This window comes from Pundamilia nyererei, unplaced genomic scaffold (assembly GCF_000239375.1).
Source record: "Pundamilia nyererei isolate P.nyererei 1_Seehausen unplaced genomic scaffold, PunNye1.0 scaffold00137, whole genome shotgun sequence".
Taxonomy (NCBI): Eukaryota; Metazoa; Chordata; class Actinopteri; order Cichliformes; family Cichlidae; genus Pundamilia; species Pundamilia nyererei.
The window spans coordinates 458,112-482,811 of NW_005187538.1; the positions used below are offsets into that span (position 1 = coordinate 458,112).

Here is a 24,700-nt window from a genome sequence, read left to right on the forward strand (position 1 = left end):
TACTAATGGAAAAGGGGCATAAGGTTACTCTTGCCAAAACCCAGAGCATATTCTAATGGTCATCAACCTTTATTGATATATCGTGAGGTGTCAGAAGTCATCATTAAGGGTACAGGGAAGGTTGTCAAATGTCATGTTTATGTCAAGAGCTAACTTTAAGCAGTTTCATCAGCCATAGTTTCCTACACAGCTATCCTATCACAGAGTTGGCAACACTAGCTGACATATTCTAGGAAAAAATTCTAGAGGAATCACATTAACAGTTCCTGTAACCAACCTCTCATTAGATATGTGAGCAGTGTAAGGCTTGCTCTTTAATCCAATCCAGGAGCAGGTATATGTACTCAGGTCAAAAGAGCCATACTGAAACTCAAGAGTGCTGCAATCTGAGAAGAACAAACAACACACGGGGCCAGATTGTATAAAACAGAAACAGGTGCAAAAATAGTACACTCAGCAGAAGGCTTGACAGAGGATGGCCTCAGTGTTCAAGGTGGGAAAGTGGGGGAAACACAAAGAAGGCGGCTGCCTCTCCTTTTAGTCCCGAGACTGCAGTAAGGAAAACAGAAAATGCCAAACGTCCTGCTGTACATTGATTACCTCTCTGCGCGTGAGGGCGAGTGTGACTGGTTGTGCTCCGAGGCTCTGCATGTCAAAAACCCGCTGAATGAAAAAATTTCTCTGAAAGACGCATGTAGCACCAAGCGTTCCTGCAGTTAAGTCTCACCAGGACAGCTTTTCAGACTCTTGGCCTTTAATGCCGCATGCTCCGCAAAAGGCATTGAAAGCTTCCTCTTGTAGTTGAAAGAGGAACATACAGTACACGTCAAACCACCGCGCAATTTCTCATTCCGTTTAGAGCGAGTCAATCTCGGCTCTAACTGCAGTGGCTAAAGTGCTCCGCTGAACAAGGAATGCATTACTGAGACCATGAGGGAGGGAGACAAAGTAAATTGGCTTGAGCTGAATGAGCCGGAGACACCTCAAACTGTTGTGAGGGAGCTCGCTCCACTTGTGGTCGTTTAAATTAAGACGCGGTGCCTGCTGGAAGAATGTGAAGGATGTCTCGTGCAGTAAGCTGAAGGTCCTCGGCGGTAAGTGAGACTCTAATTAAAACTGGATTTACCTACAAAGAGATGTTAAACTGGCTCGCTGTTTTCCCACCGTCACTCTTCTTCTTGTTACAAAAACGGCAGATGCACGCATGCATACAATCCAAGCAAAGCGAAGGCTACAGGGCGGTGTTCTGAACGGCGATGCTAATTAGGCTTGCTGTCTTCTCAGATTTCGTGCCAGCGTTCATGCTACAGTAGCTCCCCTTCTGACAACTACAACTTCCCACATTGTTTGTCCCAGCAGAAACAACACCATATACAAAGACATCATATATGGCTAAAATTTGTGCAACACGTGAGTGCTTTCTATCTAACAATCATATGCCGAAAGATGCACTGGAGAGCAACTTGGGGTTAATATCTTGGAATATTTGGCATGCACACTGGAGGAGACGGTGATGACCTGCTCGACCTCCTGAGTAACCACAACCCCAAGACCACGTTTCAGTTTCAAACTACTGGAAAGCACAACAACCCTTTCGTCCCTCAGCTCCTTTCCAACAGTTCCAACATCCAGAAAACTTGTTGAGTACGTCCGTCAATGCGTATGGGCCTCTAACATAAACTTGTCCCCCGTTCTGCTATTCAGCTTTGACGGCAGCGACATCCACAGAGGCTTCAGAGAAGGACGTGGACACATTTGGTATGTGTGACTGGTGGCTCAGCCTTCCGTATCACACACCGGCAGCAAGGTCAGTACACCTGGGTGAGGGGAAGCTGCACATCACTGAAGAGCTGTGCAGGTGGAGGCAGAGCAGTACCGCTGTCACAGAGCAATCAGTGGTGTTGTGACAGTAGTTGGGCACGGGTCATGCTATCTGCAGCATGAGGGGAAAACGGGTGGAATCTTGTCACAACTGTCACAACAACAACAAAGAAAAGAAAAAAAGGGGGGATTCATTATTAATGGATAGAGTGGAAACTCCTAAGTTTTTCTCAGTTTGATCTCATGTTCTTTTCACTCTCTGGCTCTCTGCACTGTGGTGCACTATGAATCCAAACCACTCTGCTCTTCTAGGCTTTGTGGTTCAAAGTGAACGCAAATTGAACTTCTCCCATTTTGACCAGAACAAAATCATAACAGTTCCATGAATTTGAATCATGTTCTAGGTGTGCCAAAAACAGATCTCGTCTTAGAGAAAAGGGCAGGCAGCGGGTTGGAATGGTTTCTCCCTCCACCGCCCTGTTTTTTTAATGTATACCCGCTCCAATATGAGACATGACGCTGAAGAAACTACCAGGAGAGACAAACAAGATAAAGAAGGAAGCCCGACCGGCCTTAGAAACAAACTGAAGGAGAAATAACTAAAAATTAATGTGCAAGATTAATGAGAAACACCCTGGTGCCAGCAGCACAGGCTCAAGTTTCTCAACTGACTCAGTCATGAAAACATTTTTGTTTTCCTCTGGTTCATAACGGAAAGCTGCGGGACCCTCGAGAGGAAAAAATAAAAAACTCCCACATTCCTTACCTTATTTGCTTTCCCCCCCTACAAAAGGTCCCCAAGAATAAACTGATGGTTTGATTAGTGCATACTGCAATGAAGCCTCGCATAATAGACTTTTGGATGGCTGGTGTGCCTCCAGGTGCTCAAGGCCACCTGAACTCTGTGTGGTCCTTGCTGTGTCACATTTACAAAGCCACAGTACTGCCTCAGGGGGACATATATCCACATAACACCTGGTGAAGAGGCAAAGCAAATGAGAGGAAGTGAGCTGTTTCCACTATCAGTGAATAAATCCCCATATTCTCAGTCCTACATTGACTAATGAGGTAAATTACACAGTGCGCAAAAAAAGCAGATTCCTTTTAGGACTAAAAACGCAGCCGATTGTGGATCCTGCCCCTGCCCAACAACTGACAGATCTTTACTTGGCAAGAAAAACAACATTGTGATGAGGATGCAAAGAAAAAAAAAAGAATGCTATGACAGGAAGCATGCTTTTAGGAGAGCTACAGACACTGATGTGCTGGAGACAGAGAGAGACAGCCTAAAGAGAGACTTCTCTTGCTCCACTCAGAGAGAGCCTGTGTTGTTTGTCTTGTTTTCTCAGCCTGCACATGCCAGCAAAATCCCTCCATTACCTTAACCCCACTCTCCGCTGCTGCCATCTATCATTTTACCAATGCTGGAGAAATCTGAGTTCCTATGCAGAATTCTAAGCACACGGACCCTCCTGCCTCTCTGGGAGTACGTGGTGTGCTGGATATCCACCGTGCATGCCAACCTCTCTGAATGAGGGGAAAACATGTGGAGCAGAACACTTTCCATTCACACTCACACTGATCTTAATTCCTTAATGTGTTTTGTTTTCTGACTAAGAGAAAACCCAGAAGAATCTTGAATGCTGCTTTAATGTATGCACTTTATCAGGTACATATTTGCTGTATTGCATTGCTGTACTGTAGCTAGCAGTGATGTTTTGCAACTACATTTACATTTATATTCAAGGGGGATAAAAACAACAGAAACGTTTACCTATGACCTCGGTAATGAACACAGTAAAAGCCCTTTTATGAAGATGGTTTTGTGGTGGAGGGGCTGTACAGAGTTACGTATGATTAGATTACTCACATTCTGACACTCGGATGACAACAGAGGTTTCTCCATTTTTCCTCCTTAGGCTGCAGAAACTGTGTTCTGTGGTCTGTGTAATCATATCTGTCAGCCAGATGCACACGAAACATCACTGACACCTCTATCATTCGCTGCAAGAGGAGGACCTCAGTGCTAGGTGGACGACACGCTAATTACCGGGGTGACGAAAGAAACAAGTGAAAATCAGGCTAGGCTAATTTTTTGGTTCAGTTTCACTGCCTGTGTTTTTTATTTTAATGTCCTTTCTCTTTAATGTTTGAAAACCTGCAAAGCTCATGCTGGCACATGGAAAATTGGTGTGGGAATTCACAAAAAAAACAACCCAAAACAACGACAATGGTTGAATGTGTGAGTTTTAACGCTGCAAACACATTAAAAAAGATGTGATGAACAAAGAAGGTTCAAATTTTGAGTTTCATTATGACTTCACTTTAAAAAAAAAAAGGAAAAAAAGAGGCAATTATCTATGATTGCATCTGAAAGAGTGGGGATTTAAATGGCAGTGGCATTTGCTCGGTCATGCAGTCTTTTCAAGAGCCGTGGAATCAATTCTTTGGTGTGGATCTTCAAATTATTATTAAGGTACTAGTGGTTTGGATTCCACATCGCTACAAGTCATTCTGCTGAAAAGCGGGCACAACAGTGACACGGTGTCTTACGCGACAGCTATAAATACATGAAACGATATGATAGCTAACAAATATGCTGAGCTAAATTCCCGTCTTCATGCACAACTAAACGCAATACACAGAGTAATATTTAAGCAAACACAGGAGCACAAGGAGGCGAGGAGACAGATGACTTTGAGGCTTTGGAAAGGGGGGCGGTGATTTACATATTCAGTCAATTCCCTGTTGCTGGCCGACATGCATAATTCATCCATTTTATTGACTGCTGAGGAATTCTGTTAGGTGACTGAGAGATACTCCCGAGAACAAAAGATGACTGTCCTTTTCATAAGTGTCATCAGGACCAGTATGTCTGAGAGATCCAAAGGCCTGTTTCTCTGTGTAACGGATGACACAAGGCATATTTACAAAGACTGCATTTTCAGTGTGTTGAAGGAACGGCTTAAAGTGCTACATATGCTGTCGCAGTGTTGCTGATATTAATCAAAATAAATGTTGAGCCCGGTGTCCTTGGCAATAGAATTGCTCAGAGCCTAAATTGAATTGAGGCAACATTCAGGACGCCGGCGAATACACACACAGCGCGTTACAGCGGAATAATCCATCGTATGATCGATACTGAGTGCATTGGAAAACGTAGCATCGGAACAGATAGGCCCTGCTTTTCTACAGACAACTACACTTGCGGTCACTTTGTTATGTACACCTGTTCAGCATCTTGAAAGTGCACATTTCTGATCAGCTAATCGGCACCTTAATGCATTTAGTCGTGCTGAAGTTCAAGATGAGCATCAGAATGGGAAAGAAAGATCATTTAAGTGATTTTGAACATGGCAAGGTTGTTGGTGCTAGATGGGCTCGCCTGAGTATTTGAGAGACTGCTGAACTACTGGGGCTCTCCTACACAACTGTCTCTAGAGGTCAGAGGGAAACGGCCAGAATGCTTACAAATTGACAGGAAGACTGAAATAACTTCTCGTTATGACCAAGGTATGCAGAAGAACCATGCACAGTGCATCTTGAAGCAGATGGGCTATAGCAGTTTAGAAGATCACATGGTGAGCCACTACTGTCAGCTGAAAACAAAGTACGATTAATATTAGCTCACCAAAACTGAACAACAGAAGATTGGAAACATTGGCTGGTCCGCTGAGCCTGGATTTCTGCTGCCACATTCAGATGGTTGGGTCAGAATTTGGTGTGAACAACATGAAAGTTTGGATCCATCCTAGCAGCCCTGTATTAACAATTCAGGCTGCTGCTGGTGTAATGATGTTGGGCCCATTAGTACAAACTGAGCACTGTTTAAAGCCCCGAGCACTACCTGAATATTGTCGCTCACCATGACCACAGTGTACCATTTCCTGCTTCCAGTAAGATAACTCATCATTGTTACAACGCTCACATAATATCAAACATGACAGAGACTTCCCTGTACTTAAGTCACCAGATCTCCATCCAAAAGAATACTTTAAGATGGTAGGGTCAGAATTCGCCGTACACTATGTGACTCTGTGTTTATACACCTCTCTGTGTAAAATTATTAGTTATTATTAATCTCTGGCTCTCATCCACAGCATGTCTTTGTCCCGTCTTCCTCTGAGGAGTGTTTCCAGCTCTTTGTTGAATCTGTGCCATGAAGAATTAAGATAGCTCTGAGGATCAAAGGGAGTACAAGCAAGACATACCTAATCAAGTGTCCAGTAAGTGTATGTTTATGTATAACAGACGAGATATTATCCAAAAATTACTTTGCAAGTAGAGAAAAATATGTCTACCAATAAAAGTTGGTGGGTTGCAAAAAACAACATAAATCATTTAATGAGTTGATCAAACAAACAAGAGCTTCACACGTAAAAACGGATCATTTTGTCCTGTGTGAAGTGAGGCAGCATCTCACCGCATGATTCTTTATAATCACACTCAGACACATGCAGGAGAGGACAAGTCTCTGTCCCAGGTGAGCCACAATCAACAGGTCCAGGACTTAATTTTCACTCATGACAAAAGGGTGGTGGTGGTGTCGGTAGTTAGGTTAGGTCATTCTCTTCTATCGCTTACAGATTTGTAAAAGACTGCAGACTGTGACTGACTGAGATCCAACACGCTTTTTCTTGGTCACAAGAAGAATCTATGAATATTATTCCCAGATCTGACACAGTGGCCCCGTGAGCCGGACACAACAAAGAGAAATCAGCTACTGATCGACTGAGAGTGGGGCAACCACCTGCTTAGTTTCAGCCCTCTGCTCTGTCCTTGTCTGTCAACATAGAGACATTTTTAAACAGCCAGTAAGGCCTACATGCCAATACGGGCAAGTGATCCCAATGAAATGTCTCCTGACAGGTTATGAATAACATGCTAATGAGACTCTTCAAAGACCTAAAACAGAAATCCTACTTATGGCAGAAATCCTTTATGCAGCACATTGTGAAAAGACTTTTGAAGATTTCCTCTGCGTCTTTCAAAGTATCTTAAAGAACTTCAGTGAAGTCGGGCAGAAAGTGGAAGGACTAGCAAAGAATTACAGGGAAGAATTAGAAATTCAAGAGTCTGCATTGTCCAAAGCCTCTTTCATCTTGCACTCTTATCGCGTTACCTTTGTTATTTGTTGCTCGGGATAATAGTGGCTGTAAGCCATTGTGAATTCAGACGTAGAGAAAAAGAAAACAAGAGATGTGACCGAGCTGAAGGATCAGCAGCGATACTCCCCACCATCGCTGAGCTGCTCCGCTTTCGATTGGTAGCTTTGACACGTCTTCATCAACTCTCATCGCATGTCTACAGCTCCAGCGTCGCTGCTTTCAAGGCCCTGTTTGTGTTGCGCACCAAAGACCAATTAGATACTCTTTGCAGATTCCCCTTACTCTCTCCCTTACACTCCATGCCACACCAATTTTTAATTGACAGGAGCTCCTCTATCTTTCATGTAATGCCTGGAAGGAACAAGAGACTCTCAACAGGAAAAAAGGGGAAAATTCCACTGCTATTCTTCTTAATTGTCAATGTCGTCGTTAATGAAAAGAAGAAAAAAAAAAAATCAAAGGAACAACCTTGGAGATGTATTCACCGCTCAATTTTTTTTGCGCTGAAGGCAGGAGCATCGGGGTCTTCTTCTATATGACCCAGACATCCCTGCTTTTTCACTATGCTTGCTAATTACCAACGGAGACACCCTAGGGGGGTGGCTATGCGAGCTGGATATTGTCTTGTATTTAATAGAAGGTAGATTAATAAGTACCTTTTTACCCAGCTCCCTTTGGAGGTCAGAACATTCAGACAATTCCACAGGCATTAAAAACTTGAGGTGTGGAGCTATGCTTGGAACCAGAGGTTGGAAGGTCTAATGATATTCTCGTTCACACCGCACCGGGGCCTCGCGATTACCAATGTGACGACCTTACATTTAATGTCACTGAACGCCCAAATCCATTCTGAGCTAGATTTAGATGAATGAGCCACATTTTAGCCACGTTGAGTTGAAGAGTTATTATTCCACAGGAGCGGCACGCAGGGGTTAGGTAAACAAAGTGCTTTCTTAATTGGTGAGCACCAAACTTCACATGTCCAATGCAATTCTCTCTGAGGGATTTGAGCTGCACTGCCTGAGCTAATGAGAGCCAGAGAAGTGAGAGCACAGGCACTGTGACACTCTGTCTTGGCTCTTAATTTGTGAACTTCCCCTCAGCTGGCAACCCCGCAGCCTGCTCTCCCAGATGAAGTGGCTCCGTTGGCACGTCCAGGTCTCCCCCCGGGGCTCTCTGGGTAGCTGTGGCAGAACGGCATTAACACCTTGGGGAGCAGGCGCCAGGACTAACAGTTTAGCTTCTGGAGGCCAGAGGCACCGGGTACAAAGGAGCAGTACATTACAGTACTCTGCTGCTTTTATAAACCTAGGAATGTGCGAGAGCCCAGGGAAGCTGAGCACAACTGCTTGTGGCTTTACTGTAACTATCGCCAATTACGGGCAACTTTCAGGTGATAATCCAAACCTGTTGTTTTTTCTTTTTTGTTTAACAATCTCTGCTTTTTCGATCAGAATAGATAAATGCATCAAACAATAGATCACAGAGCTGCCCTACACGTACCTCTCTTCCAGCAGCTTGTCTCCAAACATCCAGCTGATGCGTGGTGCAGGGTAACCCGTGGCCACACAGGGCAGCAGCACGCTGGCATCAGTCGTCTTGGTCACAGACACAGGCTGCACCAGGAATTCCAGCTTCCTCTCCTCGCCAGTTTCTTAGATGTGAAGGGGGGAAAAAAGGGGGTCAGGGTTAAGACTGAGGTTAAGCAAAGAATTTCTGGGAAGAATTAAAAACTCAAGAGTGGGTATTGTCTTTACTTTCCAAAGCCGCTTTCATCTTGAACTCTTATCAAGTGTATTATTTGTTTTATTGATCAGAAAAAAAGGACAAACAAACAGTAAATTGCAGCCTGCAACAGGAATTCCAGCTTCCCCTGCAGTTTCTTAATTGACCGGGGGGGGGTGACCGTTAAGGCTGAGGTTAAGGCTAGGGTTGAGTAAGCTAACCTCCGTGTCCATCCATCTTACACTTAAGACTGACTGACAGCCTGACACTCAAGCCACAAAGAGTCAGACTGAATAATGATAATGATATCTAGCACAGATAAAGCTGTGTATGAGTTCAAACTGCTGTGTATGATTCCAGCTGCAACTTAATGCTGGAATAGCATCGAGTAATAACCACGAGGGTCATGGTCAGCCAGACTTCTTATTTTTTTAATAATGAACTGCTGCGAGTTCACAGGAATGTGTGAAACTCCCACTCAGCGATTCACGGCGAAAATACCAGAGCTGTATTTGGTTGTGGCTTCACAAGAAAACAAAAAAAAGACACAACTACACATGATAATAACTACACCTAATACATTTATTCATGTCCCTCCAATATCTGATGGTGTCCACGCAAAAATGTATTTCCATTTCGTCACAAAGCTTTAAAATCTTCCCCTTTGTGTGGCTCCAACTTCCTGCCACTCTACCACACATCTTTAAAGGAGGCAAACAGAGATGAAGACCCCCACTGGGGCCTTGTTGAAGTCTGATTTACAGCCTCTAATATCTTCCCTGTGCTGGCAGGAGCCTGGTGCTTAACAACTTAGTAAATAAAACTTCCAGGGGGGTGAGACAAGACCCTGCCACAATGGAATTCGGGTTCCTTTTGAGCTGCAGCTGAGTTACTGTTGCGTCACTGATAACCCCAGTGGGAATTTTACCGCTCCTGCTAGCATTCAAAAATCTCTCACCACAGGTAGCCGGGTCTCTTCACACTAAAGGTAATGAGCAACCGAGAGAGAACTCAATGTACTGCTGTAATTAAATGATGCACTGGACTATATACAAATTTCAATTTACCTCACAAGAGGTAAATTGACCCTACAAGGGTCTAAAAGCTCTAAAGATGTGGTGACGTTTTAACAGGTGACAACTGATGACAAGCAGGGTAAAATATTTTAATATTAGAAAACAATACTAGTGTATTCATTATATTGCATAACTGAGTTTACAGCGAGAAGTTCCTATAGTAACAGATGTAGATTCATAATGGACAACATTTCACCTGGTGTTCTCTCAAATTACCTGGTACAGTTTGGAGCTCGGCCTCATCGCTCAACTTGGAAGAGCCAACGTTTTCCACAAGGCAGCGGTACGTGCCAGCGTCCGTCTCCGAGGCATTGCTTATAACCAGGGCTCCACTCGGTAGCTGGATCAACCTGGTACTCAGCTCCAGGGGCTGTCGGTCTTTCTCCCACCGGATGAAGGCCACCAGATCCGAGTTGACCTCACATGCCATCACCTGACTGTCCCCAAGTCGCGCAGTGGCTGGCAACGGTTGGTTGGCAAACCTGGGCATCCCTGCAAGACAGCGATAAGGCAGATGAGGAACACTCATAGCAAAATTTTATGGTAGCAGTTTAAGGGGTTTATGAAACCTGAATGAAAAAAGCAGGGCTTCAGGTTTTTAGTAAACTTGAAAGCAAAGGCATGCTGACAAATTTGACTGTTTCATTTCATTAAATTTAACTTTAAGCTGCATTTGGATGTAAATTTTTGCTAAGGCAGATTGGAAAGGCAAATTGATTACCACAGCAGCTAATGAAGCTATAAAAAAGAATGTGGTATATCGGTTTTGAACTTTGACTTTGAAGCTGCATATTTCGTCTCATCTTTAGAACTGAAAAATATTGGAAGCGTTCTCTTGCACATCCATCCAATTTCTGGTTATATTCTTAGGAGCGAAACAGGCCAAAACCTTCAGCACCCACCTGTCCCGACCTCTTGCAAACAGACAAACAAACCACCACCCTTCTCCTGCGCACCCATGTCGTACAATCGTTTATCCTTGATGGTGGATGTTAATTTGCCACGCAGAGCAGGAGACACACGGCACTAATTAAAAAAAAAAAAAAAAAGCTGGATCCACAGGCTGTTTGCGCTGCTGTAGCCCGACTTTCATCTTGATGCAAAATAATTATTTCCTGGGTTTGTAGTCATTGATCTGAAACCAACACTCCCGGGCCGCTTCCGAAACAATCGCGCACAATGACTTCAATTAAAAAGAACTTACAATGTGTAAACTGCAAATGTTATTCTTGGGTTTATTAGTGAGGCAGAGGGAAGAGTTTGTTGTTTTCCAAAGTAAGAAGGCCACTCCATCTCCAATGAAAAGTGCAACATGCTGTGTTATTATCATGGAGGGCCTCTCGAGGTTTTGGGCCAACTGTGATCGTCTCCTTGGAAATTTGTGCAGATGAAACAAAGAGTCTTGTTTGAGTGTCTGTTTTTCTGTTTATGAGAGCAAGTTTAGCTGCTGTAACTCCGCTGAAGACTTGCTGAGCGATGACTTGGCGTCCGCCCCGTCCTCACCTACAGACATCTCTTCAAATCCCCTGCCAGGAATGGCTCCGGGGTAAATCACACTTTAAGATAAGGGCCCAACAGTGACAGACTCCCCTCCCGGCCTGGGCCGACGTGCACAGCTTCTCTGAGTATATCTCAGCACAGTTCAGTTAATATTGGCTTAGTTGATGCCAGTGCTGATATTTTTGTAACTGAGCTGCCAATCACTTAATATATAATCATGGCAGGGTAGGAAAAAAATAATGAGCTGAATTATTGAGGGATTAAAAGATACTTTCGCCCCTCCCTACAAGCTCAGACTTACTCACTGCTTGGTGCCGCTCAAGACAAGCCACAACTGAAAGAGCGCCTTCGATCATCAGATATCTATCTAGAGGTCAAAAATGACCCCTCAGTCGGGGCCTAACGAGGTCTCCTCCACATTTTTTTTGTTGTTCTTTCAAAAAAATGTTAAGTAGAGGTAATCAGAAACTAAAATGTATTAAGAGGGAAAAAATAAGCTCATTAACTGCATGATGATTGATAATCATGGGTTACACTCATTGAAAAACAAAACAAAACACTGGACTGATAAATTAAAGGGTTAAAAATGATATATAATAGTGAGGAGAACAGCAATGGTTTATGAGTTAGTGTGCGTCTTAAAATATATTTAAGACACATTTACACCCCTAATAATTCTAATCTTACTTTCTGCAAATGGACATGTGCACAATGACATCAGGCCAAACCGTGTGCTGTGGCCTCAATGTGCTTATCTGATAAAGACCAAAAAATTTATTAATTAATAGAAATACCAGACAGCCTTTAACTTTATACAGTGCTCTCCAGATAGTAAGTAAATCCCTTAGCCCATGACATTTCTAAAGATGAGAATGACCCTCACTTAATGCATCTGAGGTCTAAAAAGTGACTAGAGTCTTAGTGGAAAAGCTTAAGCCTTTACACTGTGGGCCAAGGAAGACACGGCAGAGGGCTCCACAAGTCATCTGCAGACATGCAGGGCAGGGGGAGAACATTGTGTCTGTACAACTTCAGTTCAGACTGTAGTGAGCACTTTCTGACTCGGTCTGCAGTTAGTCAGTCTCCAGCTCTCAATCGACTAATCCTTTGTTCCTCTTGCCTCATCACATCTCCGCAGGCTGTTCATCAGCTTGCCGTGTCTTCAGGGAGTGTGTTTCTGGGTGTGTGTTTGTGTGAGAGTGGGTGTATGTGGGGAGCCTAACTCACAAGAGCATGACAGCCGTTGTGTAACAGCCAGTTATAATGAAGTGGACTGCTTACGATGACATGAATATGTATGCGCGTGCTTATGCTTGCATGTTAGGTGCTAAAGTGTACATAAGCACATTAAGTGTGGGTCAAGGCAAGGGGCATTGTAGATGGGAAGCGGTGAGTGTCGATGCTAACACTATCGATTCTAATTAATCACAATTCTCCATTTAAATCAACTTGGTGGACGCTTCATTTTCCAGAGCCTTGCTCAGCACCATCTATTGAACTGAAGTGCTTGGCTGCCAATCTGCACTTATTATCGGAGTGTGATGGAGCCAAATGAGTCCAGGAGAGCAATGGTATTTCAGCGGCCAAAATCCAAAGACTGGAGGGTTTATTCTAACAGAAAGCGGTTTCATTCTTCATTTTAAACGGAGCAAAATGTGCCTCCTCTGATCTCATTGATCCTCCCAAAAACATTTTCATACACCCAGCACTTGCACCAAATGCCTCCTTTGTGGAAGGTGGTTAACTAGATTCATCAAACCCTGCATTATCTGCTCGGCTCTACCAGTAGAGCTGATAATAATCAGAATGCTAATGAAAGAACACGTCCCTCACTGGATGGAGATTAGCCGAAAACTAGTGCGCCACAACGAATGAGCATAACGACTGCCTGCCCCACCTCAGAGAAAAACCAAGCGCAATTATGTACACGCATACACAGGCGTACCCTTAAATCACACTGTTGGGTTCTCACTATTCTTAATTAAAATAAGGTATAGAATAATAATGAGCAGCTTAATAGAATTCACAGAAGGCTTTAAGGATCTCCCTTGAGATTCAAGCGAATTAGTGACTGACTGCAGAATGGCTGTCTTTCACCTTGGATCAAAAACATAACTGTGTTTGATGTTACATATTTTCAAGCAGTGTCAGTTACAGTAATTGGCGAAAACTGAAACTGGCTTACATTTTGTGCCAGGGCCCGGGGGGAAATGTCTCCCTACGTGTCGTGGCCAGATGCTGAGTTTGGATTGCTAACATGAAATACCTAATTTTCCATGGAGAAAATATGGAATGTAAAAAAATCAAGTCACATGGTTTATGCTTTGGAGGGAGCTCGTATTTTTAAGCCCACAGAAACACCAAAGGTTACCGAAAAGACAGGATCTAGCATAATTACATAGTCTAAACGGGTAACTAGCAGAGGGATTTTTCACAATGCAACCTTTACTTCTTCACTTTCAATTAGCATAATAATGATGTCATTAGACTAATGACAGGGCAATAAAACAACAATATATTCTAACACGATGTAATTTATTGATACATATAACAACAATTTCTCCACTTGCTACGGCTAAACATAAGACCAGGACAGTAAGACTCAGGACACAAACACAAAGATATGATGGCTACGCCAGACAAGTTACGCTTACAAGCTTAACTAGCTTCATGTTGCAATCAGCTCAACTCTGAGACACCAGTGTGGGGTGGGCATAATACTAGAATTTCAAACTTTCAAATCCAGGAAAATACTCCATTTTTTATATGAATGACACCAGCACAGCCAAAAAATAAAACAAGAAAATTAAGATTAGAATAGTAGTATGATATTGTCTGCTACCTAACTCTAAAATTTATGTTATTGGTTTATTATTATCCAACGTCCACTAGCCATATCCCCAATAAGACCCTAACAGATGGCTAATATCAGATACTCACTAATAATTAAATCAGAGACAATCTGAAAGGTTGACATAACTTCCAGGATAGAAATATGAAGACCATGCTAAAAGCCACATTCTATCAGAAGGCCACTGGATGTCGACAGCTGTGGTTGCTAAAAGACTTCCAGTCCCATAGAAATCTATAAGAAAACTGTTTTCATACTTGACCTCTTTAAACACTTTCCTGTTAAGTTTATGGGCTCTGTGACTCATTCCAGATCATACTGAATTTTGCAAATCTTGGTCATATTATGAACAAGATTTGCAAAGTAGGACGTATGTTTCAAAACAGAGGAATATCAGTGCTATGCTCACTGGCTAACAACTCGTGAATGACAAGTTGTCAAACCAATGGGTGACCTCCCGGCAGCTCTGTCCAGCTTTTATGCTGTCTATGAATAAAACAGGTAACATTAATGTGTATGGCTTTAATGTTGTTTAAAAGGGAGCTTTGCTGGCCTCTCAAAATTACCTACAAAGAGTTGTTCAATAATGTTAACATCATGTTCATGTGTTAGTGATGGGAGAGGCTATGTGCTGTGTGAAGTTGTGTCAGATGGAGTGTGCAAAGAAGAAGTTGGTATTGATACTGTAGCAAATGATGATCTAATCCAATAGCAATTTTTTAGCACTGATTAGTGTCAGAGTATGATTTTTAATGACAATCCTACACTGGATCAAGCTCACTAGCCAAGAGCATGCAGTTTTTGAAATATAACCTAATATAAATTCTACGCTGTTGTTTAATGTTTCGGATAGTACTATTATTGACAGCAGCCAGAGGTAATATTAAATGTACACATCCATGAGCTAAACCTTTAAAAAGTTTAAAAGCAAAGAGGAAATTCTCTAAATGTAGCAACCACGAACAGGAGGAAGAAATATATAACAAAAGAGACACAACTCATCTTCTCATCACAGCAAAGAGTAGACTACGGCATCATTCCACTACTTCTTTCTCCCTTTCTGAATTCAACAAGTTCACTGCCATTCGTTGGAGACTGCTGAAAGTCATTCTGGGAAATGTGGAGAAATCAATACGTGAAACTGAGGCCCACAAGTCAGGCTTTAGGAAAGTGGATACACTAGAGACGTAAATTAAAACCCGTTGTGTCAGAATAATTCCTAGAATGCACCGACTGTTACAAATGTGCGTGAGTGTGTCTGACCATGCAAAGGGCGCAATAATAACATCCTTTTTGTCCTCCATTATCAACATGTCCCTTTCGGTTTTGCAACCCAAGTACACAAACACAAACAACCGCAATTTCTATTCTTGGTGTTTTTTTATGAAATTCAAAAGATGAGACAGGGCCAAATCAAATTTGCCGAGCCTAAAAAAATATAAAAACAAAAACAAAACCCCCACCGCTTTCAGTGAAGTGACAGATCTGACGCCAGCTGAAGAGTAAATTAGACAGAATGTGAAGACATCCAATTAATGGAAACGTAAATCGAAGATGTCAGGTGAATGCAGGAGTGGCAGGGTAATCAAGTAGTCCAAAAAACACAGTCATTTCTGCTGCGAGTGACTGTGAGGAGAAGGTCTGAATGTAATTCCTTGGTATTAAAGCTCCATGAACAATATCAGGTTTGCTTTGTTCAGTTCAGCGTCTCTTTCTGCTCACGCTCCCTTTAAAGCTGCAGCGTAAGTGATAATTAATTTTTCTAATTGAAGGTTTCCAAGCTTCAGGCAAGAATATTTTACTAAGGGCTTCCTCCATTACATCAAATCAAGCCATTTAGCCCACATACAGTCTTAAGAACAGAATTAATTCACACTGTGCACTATATATATATATATATATATATCTGTCAAACACAAAGTCAAACTCGATATATATTCAGAGGATTTGTAAATCACTGGTTTATCATGCAGACCTGAGCTCTTTAGTGCAATTCTGTGCAAAGGTCTTGAACGCCCCCTCATTTCTTTATCTTTTTCTAGGAGAGTGGGAAACATTTGCAGCACATAGATGGAAATGCAGTATATGATGCAAAAGTAGAGTCTGAACAATTCCAGCAAGCTTAAAAGCCAGTATTTGGCATGTTCACCTTTATAGTTCAACACAGCCTGAACTCTCTTACTCAGCTTTCTTGTAATTTCTCTAAACAGCCTTCAGGAATAGTTCTCCAGGATTTTTGAAGGACGTTCAGAGCTCTTCTTTTGCAACCTTGACCATTTTTTTACAGATGGCTGCAGACACTCACTTTTGTACTTCTCTGCTGACCTCCTCTGTACATTTTGATGCCAATTTAAATCAAAAACTTCAAATTTGGATTGTTCACGCCATAAGAACTATAGCCACTGACTTTCAGTCTTCTTCTTTGTTTACTTTGGCATTCCTCCATTTTTTCTCCCCGTTTCCTTTCCTTAAGAATAGCTTCTTAACAACCAACCTTCAAATGAGAAATGATCTCAGTGGAAAGGTATCCACTAAGACCGAGTGTTCAGTAGCTCAACGGGATCAACTGAAGAGGCAGAGGCATTTCTCAGGTCAGGTCTTTGCTGGATTTTTTTCCCCCCCATTTCTTAAGAACATGACTTTCAGATATTGTTCATTTGTTGTAGATGCTATTTTAATCAAGACTGTCTCGTATGCTACTAAAACTCTAAAAACCTTAAAAACTAGACTTATTTTTTTAGCAGCCACGAGTCCCATTATAATATTCTACATCCGATCAAAGTGTCATGCATCTAATTTTAGGGTTTATATTTAACCTACCAGTGGACCAACTCCTTCTGGGTTTCTTAAAAACAGAAAAGAAAAAAAAAAAAAACCTGAACAAACAAAGTAAGAAGTAAAAAAAACAACACTTTCCCCAAGATTCTCCACAGGATCTAGCACACAAAATCCTTCCACCCCCTAATAATAGTGCATTAATACATTAATGTATTCTGTATCTGCATAAGCTCAGACAGCACCATGGACGCCCATAAGCAAACAATAACAAGGATAACTGCTCTTAGAGAGAGGCGTTTATATTTCTTCTTTGCTCTATCTGTTATCAAACTTTAATTGGATTGTATTGCAGAACCCACTCAAACACTCAAAGACATTCCCTCCAAACAATAAAACCACAACGCTACCCCCACCACCCTCTCCCGCCCACCCACCATCACTCTTCATAAAGGCACTTCAACATTTATTGTACAAGAAAAATATTTCTTTCTCGCACTAATGCAGCCTAGATCGTGATGAAATTAAACGTTGAGGGGTGGTGCTTTGCCTGTGTCCTTAAGTGGCTCTGCATGCATGAAAAGCACAACATGAATTCTTTATAATGCCGTGCCAAGAGGGAGTTAGTTTGGGCTTTTTTAGATTTAATATCAGAAGTGGTCAAGAATCAAGCTGGTTTTTCAAAGAAAACCTTGATGTTTAATTACAAAGTTTGCATGGCCCACATAGGGGAAGATATTACGGCTGCACAGCCACTGCGGTTGTCCTTCTTAAAAATGCATGCAAACTTGTACATTTAAATGCGTCCGATCTGCTAAGCAAATAGACGTTTTGGAATCACAAATTCTGGGAGATGTTTGCTCGCGCTCTTTACCCGCTAGGCAGTAAAAGGTAACAACAACTTTCATCCCATCAGGGGGTGAGAGGTGGGAGGCCTCGGCGAGATTGACAAGAATGCAAACAGAATTAATTAACGAACGTGTACTGGAAGCTAACACAAAAGTTACTGGGATTATCCATCGCGTATAAAGCCAGACACGAGCATGGCATGCTGAGGAAATGATGAAACGTGAACGTCTGGCTGTGTCATCGCAACATGCTCGTCTTTTTCATCAACAGGGTGGAGTGACAATGATGTGATACAGTGCAATAAATAGACTGGCTTTTTTATTTTTTTAATCTTTGTTAAATTTTCATCCAAACAGCTACCAGTTAGAACACATGGCTAACGATGACATTGGTTAACAACTGAACTAAAACAAAAATTCAAACTGCTTACTCCAATGAGACAGTTGGAAACATGTAACAAACAATGAGCTCATCAGTGGAAAAAACCTAACAATAAATCAGTACTTCTAAACTACATAATGTGTGCAGTACAATGGTAACCGCAAGTGCATACACAGAGAAAAGCTTGTGTTGTGTACACACATCAGAGGAGCAGACAGAAGACGGGTGTGTGGGTGGTGTGCCACAAAAGTCAGCCTCAGACTAGAGTCCTTATTTTATCTTTTGAGCTGTGTAAAGATGACAGAACAAGCATTTCCTGACCTTGCATCCAGCCACAGCTTGAACAGAGTAGTACAGTGAAAACATTAGGCAGCTGGTACCCAGGAAAGACGCATCAGCCTGTTGTTATATTTGAAATATGGCACAGCAGAAGGCAGTCGCGAAATAGATGCATAGTTTTATTGTTGCGAACAAGAATGAAAACAGACGCCTATATGTGTAGTGCTGGTGTATTCGGGACACTGATCCTCCCAACTTCCTTATGTATGTTAAGCTAACTCAGCAAGGCTAAACAGCTCTTAGCTAGGGGAGGGGCATTTGGAACTGGTACTGCGCTGGATGAAGACCAGATTTTGAGTAAAGAACAGCTTTCTAAACATTTATGACAAGCAGCAGATTGGCCCCGCGGCGCAGCTGCAGAACCTAGTTGTGACAACTCTCACTCGTAACGGGGACTATTTCTTTTTTTTACTACTACACTCTTGGTAACACACAATATAGCATGCACTTTAGAGGACAGTCGCTGCAAAATAAATGTCAGTAACCCGTCTCTCTGTCTCGATCAGGATGCTTGCTACCACTGTGACAAGTTTGATTTCCGGCTTTCATTTCTACTTGCGCATGCTTGTGAAAGACAGAGGGAGGAAAAAAAACATAAAAGACCTGCCTACAATGAAAATACACACACTCAATTGTGTCTACATGAATAATGACACATCGGGATGAGGCTGCTGGTACAGTTGGCACTCTGACAGCTTCTGATAGCCTGATGTGGGGAAGAGACAGCGGGGCTACGAGGAGCCTCCCTGATGGATGGAGACGGATGCATGACAGGGCTAGGTCAGTTGCCATAGGAACAATACATTAGTTAGAGGGATGAGATTACATTTTTTTTTTCTTCAAGTACGAGTTAAATTCAAGACTGTTGCTTTAAAATTAAACCCATTTGTATATGCATGTATGTCAAATCTCGCAAAGCAGTTAGTTTTATCAGTGCTGTTTACATAATGTAACAGTATACCACATACTGAAATATCTACCCAATCCCCTGTTTTCAAAAGGACGTGTTCACAGTATAAGCCTCCGAGTGAACGAGGGTTGTCACAATAAAAAGAGAAACAAGAAAAAGATTAAATACTTATTTGCAGCAGTATCAATACTAACTGTGCCATTCTGTCCTCCTCCAGTTGACTCACAGCTTCCCACAGCACCTGCAGACGGGCAGGCACACAACCCTCCCCTCACTGGCAGCTGGAGTGGCTGATGTTTAGGTGGAACACTTCAGGAGGAATTTCGAGAGGTGGGTAAAGCTCCCGTTTCAACAACCTTGAAATATTAAACAGCTAAACACATAAATGTTAACCCGGCTGGCTTCATCATACCTCTAATGTGAGCCTCTCCACTCTTCACAGGAGCCATTCAACCATTAACTGCACCCCAGCCAGCAGGGGTCATTTGTCAGTTTTTGTTGCAGGTCTGCAAAACACCGTCTCATCTACAAAAAGGTTGTTTTTTTTTTGTTTGTTTTTTTAAAGTTAATGAGTAACTATAACCCAGTGCAGTGACTAATGATTATTTTCATTACTGATTAATCTGCAGAATAACTCTAAATTCAGAGACATTTTTCCGTTGTTCAGTACATTGTTATTAAATTGCTTATTGTGTCTGACCAACAGTGAAACCCTCTTATGATCCGTTTTCTGTGACACGGGCAATCAAAAGCAGCAAATTACACCACGTAAGATAATGGGACCGGGTTCACGCTTGTATTTTTTGGATTGAGAATGGCTGACTCATGCAAATGCCTGCTGATTATAATTTGAAAGATCATATTTAACACTATTTTCTGTGCTGCTGGATGAGTTGTACGTGTGTGTGAACGGTCACCTTTCTGCCTCCTGTGCGCAATTTCCTCGTGTTCAGGTATGGTCTCTCAAGCGTGGCTCGTCTGATGACTTACCCTCTGGGGACAATGGTTGGGGCTTTCAGGGGGATGCCACTATCTGCTATCTGGTAGGGCACAAACTCCCCCCTAGCCAACTACAGAAACATGTGGGGGAGGGGGTTTCTTAAACAGAGCTTCTGAATGTTGTTTCTAGTGGAAAAGCTCTCTTTCATGAAAGATAATTGAGTTGTAGCCAAAACAATACAGATTGCATTAGGCCCTTTAATCATGTTAAGGTGTCTTGCTTTTTTACTGGGAGTTTAGCTCATTGTCAGCCCATTTTGGGGTTGACCTTCTGCAGAGGTCGTTGCCATAGGAGCGGATGCTCCCATTACCCAAGCACAGATAAATGTGTTGGCACTACAACCATAAATCCCTTTGCGCTTCCCGTCTAACCTCCCTGCTTTCCCCTGGCTTCCTTATCAGGGGAAAGCGGGTGGAGGGGGGTGGCAGGTAAGACAGGCTGCAGAGAGAAGCTCCACAGAGCGGCCTCCAATGTCAGAGGAGTCACCTGTGGGATTATAAAGGAGTTGTCAATCAAGCCCAACACGTGAGGAACAAAGAGCGGCTACCGCTGGCCTGCCCTCACATCTTTCTTCAAGTGCTTATTTCCTTAAGGCCTCGAGCAACGCCCAACCCCTCCACTGGAATGAAGAGCCCCTCCACCCTCCCGTAGCTTGACAGGCCATCCAGATAAACCGAGTAAACACACCCTTGTCCGGCTCTCGATGGGCACACGGAGAGCTTCTCCACATTCAGCTCTCTCCTTCAGACTCTTCTCTGCCACTGCGCTGTCTCTTTCCCACTCCCTCCATTACACTCAGATTCACCTCCACCCACTCCTATCACCCCTCCTCTTTTTCCTCTCCATTCTCCCACCACACATTTCAGTAGGAGCTCTATTGTTTGCTAGAGAGGGGGCATGCTGCTGCTGGTTCTTATCTGGGGATGTTGCCGGCACATCTGCAGATGCTATCAGCAGCCCTGTTGCTCTGTTTATGCTCCAGCTCTGCAAGTGCAGCTAGCAGGGAAATGAGATGGATGGAGGATGGGGTCGGGTGAAAATTGAGCGTCTTGCTCAGTAGAAATGATGGAGTGTGCGTGTGTGTGTGTGTGTGTGTGTGTTTGTTTTGGGGGGCAATGGAGCAAAGGAAGGCCATTGTAAACACAAGAAAAACTAGGACTTTAGTAGTGCAGTAGTCATTTTTGTGCAATCAAGCATCACTACAGTTACTAATGACATGGCGTTTTGTTAGCTTGTAGTTTATGTTCAAGAAATGATGACAATTTTCTACAAAGCTCTCATCATTTCCACTGATCTGAGGGAAGTAAATGTAAATGTGCCAACCACCACATACAAGCACACAGCTAACTTATTCTTCAGCATGATTTAGTACTCATTTAAAAATCCGTGTGTGGGTGTCTGCTTCAAATGATACCCCAATGAAGCTAAGGTAGAACAAAAAATGTTTCCTGCATAACTAGGATTAGAAGTGAGTTGCTACTACAGCACGAAACGTGCTGCAGACAGCTTCACTCCTTAACTTAAAGGGAATTGCCTTTCAAAGTGTAGGGTACACAGACAGACAGAGTGGCCGCTGACAATTTTTGAAGCGCCACTTGTTTAGTTTTTATCACTGGAAGAAACAGTAGTGGCTATGCATGCATTTGTGTGACTATATGCCTGCGAGTATGGGGCTGGCACCGCTTAAGCAGCAGATGTTTGCAAACACACAGATGCAGGCTCGCACGGATGCAAGGTGACGATGTCGCTGCACATGACCAGGAGCATTCATCATCCTTTACTTGGTCAAGTGGTGTGATGCAGTGGCAAATTGTCAGTTATCATTCTTAAGGTGTTTGCACACCTGCGCTGTTTAGTCCATTTAAGTGAAATCTGGCTCTTTTCCCCCTTGGTGCAAGTGTGAATACAATGACCTCACTCGGTCGGTGTGGACCAAAACAACCGCGCCAAGACCTTTTGGAAGAGGTGGTCATAGTGTGGCTCCAAATGAGTTCCAGAGCGGTTTGTTTATGGTTGATCCGAACAAACTACCAGGTGTACATTGCAAGTTTGAGCAAACCTTCCCATAGCCACGTATGCTTTATATTGTGAGGATGTGGCAAAGTACTATAGATATACATGCCATACACCATTTTCTTTTCTTTCTTTCTTTTTTAAGTACCATAAGTACAGGGACACTACAGATCTTCTACAGCTGAAGAGGGGGCCCTCACCCAGCTGCTCCCACACGCAGCAAAAACTACAAATGGAAGACGATGACTTGGTGACTAGAGCAGCTGCCGCGACAGCGCTAACCTAAGTTGTTCATAACAAAGACAGTTAAGTAAGCTCTGGAAGTACTTTAGACAGCCAAGGGGTGATGAGTGAGCCACAAAAGGTAATATGCAAGTAGTACCATCGTGGTTTGTAAGACCAGTGGAGGAAATACCTCCTGTTTAGTGAAGCACCTCAAAAGACTCAAAAGTGAGTGAGTTTCAAATCATGTTCCCTTCTTGTATCATCCTTAAATACACATTGCCATTTAGTTTGGGACGCATTACTATTTCGCTTGAGCTGCCGTTGCCAATGGGAAATCAACTATTTACCATAGGCTAAAATGGCTAATAAATGAATGATTGAGCTAATGTAATGTAAATAACATTACAAAAGTACGACTTTGTACGCAAAACTACTAACACAAACACAAAGTACTGTATTGTTTTCTGTATTGTTGTATAAGAGACAGAACATCATCACCTCCACCCGATCACACTTCCTGAGCTAGCTCTGGACTGATATCTGATCCAAATACTGGATCCATCCTATAAATAACTCTAGCATCATTTTGAATTTCAAATCAGAACATTGCGTTACTTTATGTTCGGATAAAAAAAGGGTTTTAGTGCAAATTTTAATTTAATAGCAAATAGCTGTCAACACCTCTCATTGCCAAGTGACAGGCCATTAGAGATTGTCTAAATCTCAAGTCTTAAGCAAAATTTATTCAACTAGTAACTATATTAGTTTGGGATTTTCCAGTCAAAGTTTACAGCCATGAATTTATTATTAGTGAAAGGAGCCGGCTGCTTGTGCCTGTCAAGTGCTGAGAGACCAGAAAACAGTTATGATTGTTTTTCCTCTCTTTTCCGCATTCATGTAAACATCTTTCCGAAATGCTCCAGTGAGCGTCAATAACAGCCCGAGCACAGCCGCTCATATTTCAACAAGGAATCTGACAAACGGAGAAGACCAATCTCTCCATGTAGACATGCGTAAAACACAACACACTTTCAAAGTTCATTAGCCACGTCTGGTGAGCTGCAGATGCCGCGCGTAAGCGCCGACTAAACAAACTAACGCAAACACAGACATCAAACATTGCAAAAGCATAATGCACATATTGAAAAGGCTGCAGGAGGACAAGATTAGTATTTGAATGAGGATCACAGAGTGTGAAGCATCCATAGCCCCAGAGTACGTCTCTTCACTCGCCGGCTTTATTATTGTTAATTAAATGTGGAAATATGAAACGGATATATTATTTACTGAGGGCAAATGTGCAGCTGTGCCTTTTCATACATAGAAAAAAACAATGCACTCTGATTGAAAAAAAATCATATCAGGAATAATGCAAAGCAACATGAAGGCAGCCTAATCAGTCGCTGATGCCTAATGGAAAAGGACGCAACAGATCTGTAGAACACCTGGTCGGCCTGACAGTTTGGCATTAATAGCAATTACTTCAGTCCATCTGCAGCGCATTTCCTTCAAACGCAGCAGATGCTGTGCCGATCAGTGTTAACTATATAGATTTGACAATTTGTTTGCCGGCACATTGTGTTGTCCAGCAAACTAAATGTCACATTACAATGATACAATCAGAAAGCATTACTGTCCTTTAACCACACGACCGCACGTATCCACAGCAATGAAAGCCATGTGCTCATATGAAACCGCTACATGCAGGCTAGTTTTCCGTTACCTGGCTGCAAATGTAAAAGGTATTGATAGGTAAGCATTAAACGCGCAAGACATCTAAAAGGTGAGATGGATAGACGTGTAGAATGGAAGGCGTGCTGTTGTGGTGCTGTTTTGCCTCATCTGACCTGTCAACGTGTGAGAGAAAGAAAGCGAAAAGAGAGCAAAAAGACGTGATATTGACCTTGGAGCACAAGATATTCCACAATCTTCAAGAAAGCATGACACAATCCCGTAACAACACAGTTCAACACTAACAGCAGGAAGCCTCTACTTTTATTTATTTTTTTAAATCATCAATCAAGTCTCATCAGACTCAACTCAGCGAGTCAAACGCCTCCATGCTGCCCTGCAATCATGCACGGGTGCACACACACACACACACACACACACACACACACACACACA

General features: G+C 42.6%; 1 protein-coding gene across 1 annotated transcript in view; it reads right to left on the bottom strand.

The window, feature by feature from the left end:
* neo1a (neogenin 1a) overlaps window positions 1-24,700 on the bottom strand; it is a 150,410-nt gene that overhangs the window by 57,620 nt on the left and 68,090 nt on the right. Inside the window, exons 3-4 of the mRNA XM_013913578.1 lie at window positions 9,947-10,222; window positions 8,433-8,583 (exon numbers count right to left, since the gene is read on the bottom strand). Of these exons, the coding sequence (XP_013769032.1) occupies window positions 8,433-8,583; window positions 9,947-10,222 (427 nt within the window). The remainder of the gene's footprint in view (window positions 1-8,432; window positions 8,584-9,946; window positions 10,223-24,700) is intronic.